The sequence below is a fragment of the Sciurus vulgaris genome, assembly GCF_902686455.1.
Source record: "Sciurus vulgaris genome assembly, chromosome: 2".
Taxonomy (NCBI): domain Eukaryota; kingdom Metazoa; phylum Chordata; class Mammalia; order Rodentia; family Sciuridae; genus Sciurus; species Sciurus vulgaris.
The window spans coordinates 83,302,509-83,315,233 of NC_136462.1; the positions used below are offsets into that span (position 1 = coordinate 83,302,509).

Sequence of the window (12,725 nt, forward strand, 5' to 3'; positions counted from 1 at the left end):
CACAGGGCAAGGCAAATTCTTACAGGAAAAGGAAAATTCTAGAGCAGGGCTACTTTGAGATCTGGCTGGGAGATAGGAGAGAAACTGGACATGAAATAAAGGAGTCCTTTAGGTCCTTGGGAATATGTGCCTGTCTTTTATTCATACCTTTCAGAGAAAATTCATTCAGTGGAGCAGTAGGTTTGAAAGGAATCCAACCCCTAGGCTCTGGACAATGGCAGCCCCAGGCAACAAACAGAGGATCCTCAGCCTCCACAACTCAAGGTGGTGCAGATGGGGTCAAGGGTACTGCAGTGACCCAAATTTCATGATGCCAGAATTGGAAAAGCAATGTTGGTTATATGGTACTCTGCTTGCTGGACTGTACCTCTGCTGAGTGGGCACCTGCTGCATGTGGGGAGGGCTGAGTAGCTAGAGGCTCGTCAGGAATACGAGGGGGAGAGTCTTTATAGTGATGAGGTAGCAGCACTGTGGTTTACAATGACATACAGACAGATGGCTCTGGGAGCCAGGGAGGACAGTTGCCACCTCTGGAACTTAAGACCTGGGACTCCTGGGCTGAGCAGAATTCATTTTGTGAGAGATATGCTTTCAAAAGATAAGAAGATAGTCAGAATTAATACTACCATGGGGCTAATTGCTTTACTTACTTTCCAAAGTGTGAAAGGTTCATAATCATTAATGGCACTCTTATAAAAGATGCGATTTATTCCACCAACCTTGGGTCAGCAGCACCTTCAATGAAGTGTCTGACTAGCAAACCCCAGTTTGGCCACACACTGCCTGGTAATGCTGGCTACTACAGAGGCACATTGTGCCTAGTGCTCTAAAACACCAGGTCAGTCCCCAGGACAGCTGTGGGAGGGGCAGTAAAAATTATGCAGGAGGAAGAAATGCAGCTAAGGAAAGGAGGATTTTATGTTCCAGAACAGACTGAAAAATAGAAGTTGGTTCAACCAAACACTGTTAGGTTCCTCAAATATTCTACCATCAGGTGTGGAATCTAAAGGTTATATCTAAGGACAAAACTCATTAATGGTCTATTACTCTTGAAGATGCTTCAAATCATCCACCAAGGACAGAACCAATTAAGTGTATGTGTAAATGTAAAATGTAAATGATAATACATGGTATATAATTAAGTAAAATGCTAAAAACATAACTACATAGATTTGATTACATAAGTGAAATTATTTACTGCTCATTCTTTGTTTGATTTGGCCAGTGTCATATTCTACTGATAAATGCTACATATATAATATGATTTCAATGGGCCTGATACTTGAAATAAAACATTTCTAATTCTCCCTACAAACCCTGAAATATTAACAAGTCAGTTTTATGAATGAAAACATGATGCTCAGGGAAGTCAAATAATTTTTCCAAGGTCATACAGCAAGCAAGCATCTGAGCTATTCTTCAGACGCCAAGTCTATCTTGACAGGACTCCATTTCCCTTTTCTAAGAGATGCATGTGACCTATTCTCTACACATCTCCATTTCTGTTCCATATATCTTAGGGCAGAGGGCTTGGGACAATAGCAGCAGATATCCATTACAGAACAGAAAGGGCCGAATGTCCACATAATAACATTTAGGGGTCATTGGAAAACTGCCTCAGGGTTTACTCTACCATATGCACATTGTGAATAAAAAACTCAGGGTTATCTGATTTCAGACCTTGAGTTTTGTCCTTGGAAGACTTTTTGAATCACGGGAGCTTTGAACAAGAGGCAGAACATGTGTAGTAGGAAAGGGCAGAGGCTACTAACAGAAAATAGAACTGTGACCCTGGGTGGCACCACAGCAGAGCCAGTCTCCCAGGCTCTCATGCCCTGTCAGTCATCCCTATCTCTGTTAGTGTGGTGGCCACCAAGCTAACAGAGAGGGCAGCTGGGGAAGGGAGCAGAGATGGCAAGGAGACCTCGGTTAGGGCGAGGCTTGGCTGGCTTCCCCGGCTTCCCCTTTCCAAGGGTGGGTAGGCCTACATTCACTCTTTGACAGGCAGTTGTCTTCCCTGGAGCAGGCCTGGGGAACTCCAGGTGAGAAAATCCATTCTGTACCACCCCCATGGTGATCACAGTGCAGAGGGGGCCAGAGCCTGGCACCTCTAATACTAGGACAGAAAAGACACGTCATGCATTTGACCTGTACCTTTACTTGCATGGCCTGTGTGGAAAGACAAAAGAAAAGAAACAAGGAGAAGAGTCAGTCAGGGAAAGCAAGGGGTCAAGGCATAAAGCACCACATGTTATTCATAGCTTCTTAGTTAGTCCCAGTTCTCAGCCAACACAGCAGAAACTCAGCTTTTGTTGGAGCGAAGTGAACACAGCATGAGGACCCAGTGGGAGGTTAGGATGGAGGTTAATTTGATCAAAAAGACACCCCAACCAGCAAGTCACCCTGGGGCATGGGCAACTCAGAGAGCAGTCTTCTAGAGGGTGTGGCTTAGACCCAGTCCATGGGTCTCAGATCTGGTGCCCACACGAACTCTTTAGGCGTGAAGTCTTTCCCTCATCCACTTCCCTCCATTCACCAGGGTGGGCTAGAGAATCTGTTATGTAACCAAAAATCCCAATTTTTCTTCCTTCCACCCACCACTTTATCAACTCCAGCAGGTCGGAAGCTACAAAAAGAGAGAGGAGAACTGAACCTTGGGCTTGTGCTTCTGCTAAAAGGTTTGCTTTTTAAAAAGCACCCTAGGAATATCCAAAGTGCTTTGGGATCACCCCACAACCCAAAAAATGGAGTACCTTCCTTCTTACCCTGTGACCTTCAAATGCACCCACATCCTTCAGGATCTACTTTTATTCTTCACATATTGCTATATAAGTTACCTCACCACAATTCCCTAATTTCATTTCATAGACCTTCAACATAATTTCATTTCGCCACATTTAGATCATAAGCCCTCAGTGATAGTTATGATCAAATGGATTGATTTTATGTATAGACCTTTAGGTAAAACCAAACTTTTCCAGGATAGGGAGCTTCATGAAGCCATCACACCCAGTGGTGGTCTGCACCAAGGGAGCCGGGGAGTCCACGCCAGGCTCCTGCACAAAGGCAAACCTGTGCCACCGGAAGGTCTTACCCCTCAGGGAGGGCAAGTGAAGACGAGTCTACCAAACATCAAGCATTAGAGGAAAAGGAGATTTTTCTGGAAGTTGGACTAAGAATGAGAGGAGAGGGAGCACTTGAAGAAGGAGGGCCATGATAGAAGTGGGGTAGGGCTGGAGGGGAGGAGAATGGAGGAAAGGGGGGGGAGGGGAGGAGGGAGGCAGAGGGGAAGACCAAAAGGGAGAGGGAGAAAGCGGAGGGAGGGAGGTGGGGAGAGACAGACAGACAGACAGACACAGACTGTGAGCATAATGCACCAGTGTGGGAACAAAAGAAGAGAAAAAAATTAAAAAGGAAGCAGAGGGAGGAAATGAAAGAGAGAAAGAGGATAGTAAGAAGTTCTTCAGCTTGGAGCAAGAAAACTCACACATATGCTCTGAATGCCCTTGAAAAGTCAAAGAAACCTTCTTCTAAAATAATTGCTGTCCTTTAATCTGCTGAGATCGCTCCATGGGCAGAGGGCTTCAGACCCTGAGATGCCCTCATTCCCACACCCCAGCTCTGTGTTACGGTTTATAACCTTGGTCAAGAAACTGGCACCTCTTGATATAACCACATTCTAACTTACCATTCCCCTTCGAGGAAGCTGCTGCCATTTTTCCAGAAAACAAAACAAGTTTAAAAACAAAACAAAAGACACTTGCTCAGCTTAGTTACATTTAGCTTGACATATATTTGCAAACTGGTGTTCTATAAACAAAATATACAATGAGCTCTCAAAAAACAATCTACATTAGCTTGTCTGAAAAACAATGTATCTTTGAACTGACCTTCAGTTAATCAAGTCTGAGTGGCCTGCTGTGTATTTTCCCCACGTTGTTTGTGGTGGCGTACTCAGGGTGTGTGGCATGCAGCGCACACATCACATACACACACCTCCACAAAGGCTGCCACGTGCACTGAGGCCAATTTCATTTATACAACACCAGAATTCAGTTAAGAGAGGGCATAAAAGCAAGCAAAGGCAACAGGAACCCATTCCAACCAGGTAGTAGAGAGAACATCTAAATTGCAGGTGAGCAAAGGCAATAGGAATTCAACTGGTAAGGAAGAAGATTCCCCTCCTGGCTCTTCAGTATGTAGATTTACATCCAAGAAATACCAGGAATGGCTGTGGGTTGCTGTTTAGTGGAGGCATGGTAGCTCTCTGTCTTAATTATGCCCTGCATTTATGAAATATTATTCTGACCTAGAGATAAGGTTGAAAATTAACTCTTAACCAGAGCATCTTAGTAGAGCTGTGAAGTCAGACAAGAAGTTCAACCCCATTGTACAGACTGGCAAACTGGGGCCCAGAGGAATTAAATAAATGGTACAAGGTTATAGCTGTGACCAGCAGTGGGGCCAAAGGTAGGACCTGGTTTCCTTTAAGTTCCCAGTCTATTTACTACTATGCTCTGTGTCTGAGCTGAGGCATCAGGAACAGTATGAACACTTGTTACCCTGAGAAGCAGGGCAAATGTTATTCATCTATGAACAGAGGGCCTGCAGTTCAATTACACTATAACTTTGACCCCATCCCAATTGACTCAGAAATAACTGGCATACAACATAAAGTTAAATGAAATGAAACAGCTTGCTCCCGAGGCCCAACTTTACCAACAGATTCTGGACATGACTATCCTCTGGTGAAAAGAACATGCCCCTTCCCCACTCATGATGTGAATGAACAAAATGTCAGGTTAGTTTGTTAGCAGGTGAGGTGTGAAATGTCATTTTTCTGTCAATTCATTTCTTTCCAAATGTAAACCCAAGGACCCTGAGTATCTTTCATCACCAGAATGTTGAGATCTCTTTGCCATTTCTGCTCATCTGAGATCCAAATCCTGTTATCAGAGTGATTTCCATCGCTTTGCTGCCAACCCCTGCCAATCACAATGGATGCTAACTGGTTCAGCCCAGGAGTCCATGGAGCTCCCTAAGCTGAAGATGGCATGGGATCTGCCTGAGATCAACTGACTCTCTGTAGGAAGATAGGATTAAAGGAGAGGCTGTGATGGCTGTAAAAAGACCCTGTGGAGGTAACCTTAGATAAGCTAGATGTCTTGGGGAGCTAGAGCCTGAGAATTCCATTCTTATGCACCTCACAGGAGCTGATGTGTTTACCAAAAGGTGAGTGCAAAATGAATTTTGGAAAATAGAAATTATGTTAAGCACAAAAGGATCCACTCTAAGCCTTTGCAGTGAAGATTCCTCAGCTTTGTATGTGCATAATTTTGCTTATAAAACTTTATTTAGCAGTGTATATATTAAAAGTGTATTCTAGTGCATACTTGAGAGTTAGTCCTAAACTCCAATAGTCAATTTTTAGATGCTGAAGAAGTGTTAGTGCTAACATAGCTAAAAGTTGATGAGGCAGGAAGGTCAGAGTGGCTATATCTGACCGAGTTGGCTCTACCCTTGGTGAAGCTCCAGGGTCTGAGATTTTCAATTTCTAGTGTCATACCAGTCCCTTCTCTGCAACCCGGCAAACACAGATCCTCCATCTTGGAAAGACAGCCAAGGTCTCCCCTGTAAATCAATGACACTCATCTTTCCCGAACTGACTTTCACTTCAGAGGGGTCCCCATGCACAAACCACCTTCCTGAATCTCAAAGGCAGCACTCCACCACCAATGAGAGAGATGTGCATCTCAGATGTGATAGGTCACTTACACTTGGCATACACAGCCAGCCTTCATGGAAGCACATTTCTCAGGGAGACAGAGTCAGGGGTAAGCAGCTGGTAACAACACATCCCATTTAAGGAGGCTTTGCTCTTGTATGGACACCTGAAGGAGTGTGTGAGAATTCTCTACAATCGAAGTAACCAAGCCTCGAGCTGGCTCAGGAGGGCCTGGCAGATAATTTCCTCCTCCTGTACCCCAGTTATGCTCCTCTTTACAGCTTACTCGTTTTGATTTTTTTTTTTTTTAAAGACAGGTATCTCATTATGTCCTCTTTCAAACATTTCCTGCAGGGAGGTGAACAAATGTTTGGCTTTCTGAATGCAACTGTCATGGAAAATAAATAGAAGGCATTAAGGGGTCAATGTATCTGAAATAAAATAAGGTAGGATGTTCCAGAGAGGAGGAAAACAAGTACAGTGTAAGAGCACCTGCTATTGAAATCGTCCAAGCAAGGTAATTCACTCTTAGCTAATCAATAGGTGGCTCGAATCTTGTGTTTTTGTAGCTTCGCCACACAGGAAGTAGTTCTATTTTAAAACTGCTAACAGCAGGTTTGTTTTGGAGACCTCTCGAATGCCTTACGCAAGTCTGGAAACTTAAACTTTCTGACATACAAGCAGCTATTTATTCATAAAATGTGATGACCATGCTAACTGAAGAGCAGGTTCTTCCGTGGCTCATTCTCAAAGAACAACACCTGAGACTGCTGGTTGCCTAGTTTGACCTAAATGAAGTACAGCACTAAGACCCACAAAATACAAAATAGATCCAAGTCATGGCTGAAGTCAAGGTTGATGAGTCTTTGGAATTGACTTCTAAGGACTTACTTTTGACATCTTGCTTTTGCTGTCTCCAGTTAAAAATGCCAAATTATTAATTTCATTCTGAATCACAAAATTTTGCTCTTCCCTCTTGAAGTTCTAAATGGCAGGAAATAAAAAAGCAAACATTACAAGAAAGCCTTTCTAGCTTTCACAACCTTTCACAACCATCCTAAATCCAGGACCCAAAGGTGTCCTTACGTGAGATTTACACCACAGGATGAAGACCTCTGCCACCATGCGGAAGAGCTGGTCAGAATCAGCATCGGGGCTTTTGAGCCAGTTAGATCTGGGTTGAAAAGTAAATGAACAGGTTTATGAAATTCAGTAAGGATTACAGTAGTCACACTCTTAAAGTTGCACCAGCAGACACTTACCCAGAGATAACTGCATTCTCAAATAAAGATGATAATCAGGGAGAATAATGTCAATGTGTTCCTTACACACTTAGATGCAGGTTAAATGGGGTAGACGTTTTTGAAGGACCTACAATTATCATTTCTGTTTTCACCAAAGGATTCAAAAATTATCTTAGCAAACAGATGTCAGAAATCAACATTTCCCAAAATTGTCACATGTAGGTTTCATTTCTTTTGTAAATGAATGAAAGGATTAAGTTAAGCTCTAAGTTTGGGGACAGAACTCTTAATATATAAGGATGGCAAGCCCAGGAAAGTCTTGGTCACTATGATGTCTTATCTTGTCCTTGACATTTGTCATTGTCAAGATTCTGAAATTCTGAGCACTGTAAACAAGTCCTATCCCATTTCCTTTCAAATCAGTTTTAGGAAAGAAATATGTAACATAATGTTTTTCACCATCATTTGAAGTATCTGAGCAGAGACCAAATATCTCCCGTGACATCCAAAATGATTTGGAGATTCCCTATAGATAGTCACTTTTTTTTTTTTTAAACTAGGCTTATTAAGATATATCACAATTATTATTGTGATATTTTAGCAATTACAAGAAGGCTAAATTGAGTAGAATTCAGTTGTTTTCTAAAAGTTTCCTTACCCCTAAGTACCTTTTGTATTTGAATTAAATTATACTACTAAAGGGCTGGGTGAGTTGCCATTTCCAAATATCTGCAGAGAGTAGCTCAAAGGGAAAACAGTACTTCTCTCCATAACATTTCTCACACCAAGTATGTGTTTCCCCCACCATATTAAGCAATTTTCCAATGATCAGATGCCAACTAGGCATCTTACCATTCAATGATGACATTTACTACTTGGAGTTATCACAGACACCACAGGTTAAAGTCTCAGTCCGACAAAACTGCTCCAACTTCAAATGCTAGTCCCAAGGCTCAGGTTGATCAACTGGCTGTGAATCAGGGGTTCTGATGGCTTCCTCTTTAGGTTCAGTAATTTGCAAGAACAGCTCACAGAACTCAAGAAATCACTTTACTATTTCTAGTTCATTATAAAAGATGCAATTTAGGAATAGCCAAATGGAAGAGATGCATAGGGCAAGGTGTAGGGAAGGAGTAAGGAGTTTCCAAGCCCCCTCCAAATTCACCACCCTTCGGAATCTCCATGAATTCCACCACACAGAATGTTTCCAAGCCTCACAGATCCATTTTCATGGAGGCTCCATTACTGGTATGATAGGTCATATCACTTGTCTCTGTTAACTCAAACTCTAGCGCCTTTCTCCTCCCTGGAGGTCGGGGACACTGATGGAGCTAAAAGTTCCAGTCATCTAATCACATGGTTAATGTCTCTAGTAACCAGACCTCACCCTACTAGAGTCACATATTACCATAAACTCAGGTATGGTTGAAAGAGGCTTATTTTGAATGATGAAAGAAAATCTAATCACTCAGAAAAATCTAAGAGTTTTAGGTTTTAGGGATGAAGACCAAACACATTTATTATTATATCACCATATCACACTGTCACAGGGGTTAAATTGTTTATTGTTTTTCTTAGGTAAAATAAATGTTTGACTCTCACAAATGATATGAAGAACCTGATGCCTCTTGTCCCATTCAGGGTAACAGCTATCAAGAACCTCCTAGCTTCTTGGGAGGCTTAGACAGGAGGATTGCAAGTTTGAGGCAAGGCTGGGTAACTTAGGGAGACACTGTGTCAAACAAAATTTTTTAAAAAGTGGGGGGAGGGGCATAGGGATATAGGTTGGTGGTAGAGCACTTGCTGAGCATGCCCTGGGTTCAGTCCCCATTACCAAAAAGCAAAACACCATAAAACTCAGTTCCCTTCCTGAAACCCTGGGGACAAACTGAATTGCCTGGGGAGTTCACATCTCCTGCCCATTCACAGACAGCACCAGGTTAGGGAAGAAAGGAAAAGACTTACTTCTAAAGATCACTTACTCATCCTCCCTTGAGAGATAACCAGGTAAGTAAGCTTTGATCAATGAGATGAAAGTGGTAGTTGTCCAGTGACCCTCCTGGAAAATCTCTAAAAAGGGATCAGATAGTGGAAGGTGTCTCTGCCTCTTCCCTATTGCTTTCATACTTTGGGATGAAAATATGGGTGGAGCTCTAATTGGCATATTATATCATAACTTTGGAGATGGAAGCCCATGTTAAGGATGTAGAGACCATAGAGTGAGGCTCTCTGATGAGGAGTAACCCCATTGGCCTTCAAATGGCTATGTTTGGAATTTTTTTTATATGTGAGATTAAACTCATCTATTTAAGCCACTAGAGTCACACCTCCAGTACTAGCAGTCAAATTCAATTCAGACTTGAGGCTTGAGATTGATAATGCTCTTTGATTTCTTCCACACTGATTTTTCAGCAGTGCTCTTTCAGGGTCAAGTGTCTAGTTTTATCAGAAGTGCCAGCTGTTCATTCTTTGGTGTTTTGGTTTAAATGAGCTTTGTAGGTCTGTATTATGCCTAGTGAGAAGAGGTGAGGGTCATATCCTATCCTGCCAAGGAAAGGTACAGGAGGATCAGGAAGCAAGAAATCTCAGAATAAAAGTTTAGGTAATGTTTCCTGGTGGGAGAAAGAGGAGGATATTGTCTTCTTTGCCTCTGTGGGGAAATTCAGTTTCAACTGAAAACATTTTATTTTCACCCAGTCTTCTTCTTTTCTTTATTTCTAGTGAAGCATTCTTTCAAGTCCAGAGTGGTGAGTGTGAAGAGCATTTCATTAAATGTTCTCCACCAGGCACACAAATCCTCTGCACCTGGCTCTCAAGCCAGCCCAAGATGCTATTTACAGAACAGAAGATCCCGACCCCACCTCTCCTCTTGTTCAGGCCCAGTCTGCCCCAAAGGAAGCTCCTCTCTGCTCTGTTCCCAGTCTTCCAGAAGATTCACCATTTATGTCAAATCCAGGCACTTGATCCTTTTGGAGATACTCTATGGTTCTCTCTTACCATGTGTACTACTCGCAGCCTTGGAATATGCAAGGCTGTTGGTGGAGAAGAAATCTGGTTTTAGAGGTAATGACCTAGGAATCTGTGAAACAGGTGGTGGTAGAAACAACCAAAGTAGTTGAGAGAGAACTGAGCACTTTAACAGAACAAACAAGCATTAAGAATCAAATCTTGGGTGATGACAAGAGTAAAGGGACTCAGACTTGCATTTTCAAAAAGACAAGTTAACAACTGTTGAAAGAAAGCAAAGCAACGTTCCTGCAATCTTGGGTCAGGTTGACTGACTTGAAGCTCAGAGCTTTTCTCTGACTTGTTTCAAAACCTCTTCCTGCTTTGATTCCCTTTGACAGCTTGGGGGTAGGAGGGTGTTTCTTCAAAAAAAAAAAAAAATCACACTAGAGTTCATCTCTAGGTTTTGAATATTTCTGATTCCAGGAAAGGAGGGTAGAACGCTGCTGTTCTTACAAAGAGACTTGATTAATCTGCTTTGACTTGCATCTCTGGTAGAACAAGATGGAGAGCTGATTTCCCTGCTCTCCTTCCACCATGACTAGAGTTCCTGCTCATGTCTAGTCAGAGTCAGGCTGACCACTGACCAATGAAAGCTTCTCTTAAGAGGAGTGCTGCAGATACCAAAGAAACTTCAGACACTGTCAGACAGGGCTACGGAAGTACAAAGGTTTGGTATGGGAAGGAAAACCAGGGGTGGGGAGGAAAGGACCAGAAACTCTCTTCAGTATTTAAAGAGCTGCCACAGAAAGCTGAATTTTGTGTGGCTTTAACAAGCAAAGTTAGAGCCAAAGGGTAGAAGTTACAGATTTGAACTCGAGATGGCTTGGACTATTTAAACCTGGAATGGGACTGCATGCAGACCAAGGTTGTCTTCTGTCTTCTATTTCCCTCCATTAGCCATGGAAATCCTCTGCTAAGAAAAGGAAGGGATGCTATCCATCCAGCTAGAGGTAATACAAGGTAACTCTACTATTCCTGCCAACGTTACAATTCCATCATTCCAAGTCAACTAATTTTTTTGGACAAAGGACTTGAAGGAGGTAAAGGGATTTCTAAGCAGCACTCGTGTGGCTGTTATACTCAGAGATGAGCAGGGGATGAATGAATTAATGATGATCTCAAAGACTCTCTGACATTGCCATTTTTAGCAGCTGTCAAACACCCTGCAAGCAGAACATACTCTGTCTTGATTGTCAATAGCGACAAATCCAATTAAAGAGCTATTTCAGGAGCAAACTTACTCCACTTTTATTTCTGTTTTCACCTCAAATCTTATCCAATTTCTTCTTTAAACTGCTAACATAATTATGTTACCAGAAATGACCAAAACATTGACCCTCAAAGCAGTGTTTCTTTTGTGAAAGTGAGTGTGAATTCCTATAGATATGTAAGGGGGAGAATATATATATACATATAAATGCACACACATATATTTATGTATATATATGAATGAGGGGGAGAGAAAGTATGTGAGTATAAAGTGTTTATTTTGAATATACTAGATATAAATAACCTCAAATTATTTTAAGTAAGTACAATTTGTCTTATGAAATAAGTTTAACCAGACCTATCTCTTTCCCATGCAGAATGGGATACAACTCGAAAAGTCAATAAAGTTCTCCCAAACAGTCCTGCATCCTTTCAATGTCTATATAATGGATATCTTAAAATTAAGCATTCCCAAATTTATATTTTAGACCTTTAAACTTAAAGAGGGTGTGTGTGTGTGTGTGTGTGTATATATATATATATATTTTTTTTTTTTTTTTTTTTTTTTTTTTTTTGCCTGGTTCCTGGCACAGAGCTTCTAAAACTCTTGGAATGTCCTGAGTAATGACAGAATATGACAGAATAATAGCGTCTTATTTTTCCTAAGGAGCCCCTTTGATCAAACCTGGGCTTTATGCTAATGAGATGACCAATGACCTGTGGTTGAGGGGCTAGATAACTTCAGGCTGGGGATTGGTCACCACAAAAACTAGAACTTTCTAATGAGAGGGTTGGAACTTCCAGCTTTCTCTCTGGGAAGAGTTGGGAGGCTGGCTTGAGACTGAGTTCAATTGCATTCACCAATGGTCAATAATCATGCCTATATAAAGAAACTTATAAATGTTCTTCAGTAATGAGGGCTGGGGATGTAACACAGTGGTAAAGAGCTTGCTAGCATGTGTAAGACCCTAGGTTCAATTCCCTGCACTGCACTGCACTGCGCAAAACAAACCTAAACAACAACAACAATAACAAAAGTCATATGTGATGAGATTTAGGGAGCTTCGAAGTTGGAGAACAGGTTGATGTGCTGGGAGGTGATGCATGTGGGGAAGGCAGAGAAACTCTGTGCTCCCCCATATCCATACATTTCCCGGTGCGTCTCTTCCATTTGGATGGTCCCAAGTTGTATTCTTTCTAATAAACCAGTAATCATAGTAAAGTGCTTTCCTTAATTTTATGAGTCATTGTGAGAAGGGGGCCAGGGGAGACCTGAATTTATACTTAACCAAGAAATTTGGGTAGCCTCAGTACCCCATTTTTGGCTGGTACCTGAAGTGGGATGATGGTCTTATGGGGTTGAACCTTTGAACTGTAGGGTCTGCTCTAATTTGGGGGGATTAGTGTCAGATTTAATTTAGATTGATGGACATCCAGCTGGTAGTGAAGAAATGGAGAACCACCATGGAAAAACTGCTACACATTTGGTTTCAGGAAAACAGACAAACAAGCAAACATCAAAGGATAAGGGTTTTTAA

The 12,725-nt window shown here is 41.9% G+C and overlaps 1 protein-coding gene across 1 annotated transcript in view; it reads right to left on the bottom strand.

Moving 5' to 3' along the window:
• Positions 1-12,725, bottom strand: part of RYR3 (ryanodine receptor 3) — a 506,360-nt gene that overhangs the window by 50,003 nt on the left and 443,632 nt on the right. The window contains 2 exon segments of the mRNA XM_079126345.1: positions 6,617-6,709; positions 6,812-6,899. Of these exon segments, the coding sequence (XP_078982471.1) occupies positions 6,617-6,709; positions 6,812-6,899 (181 nt within the window).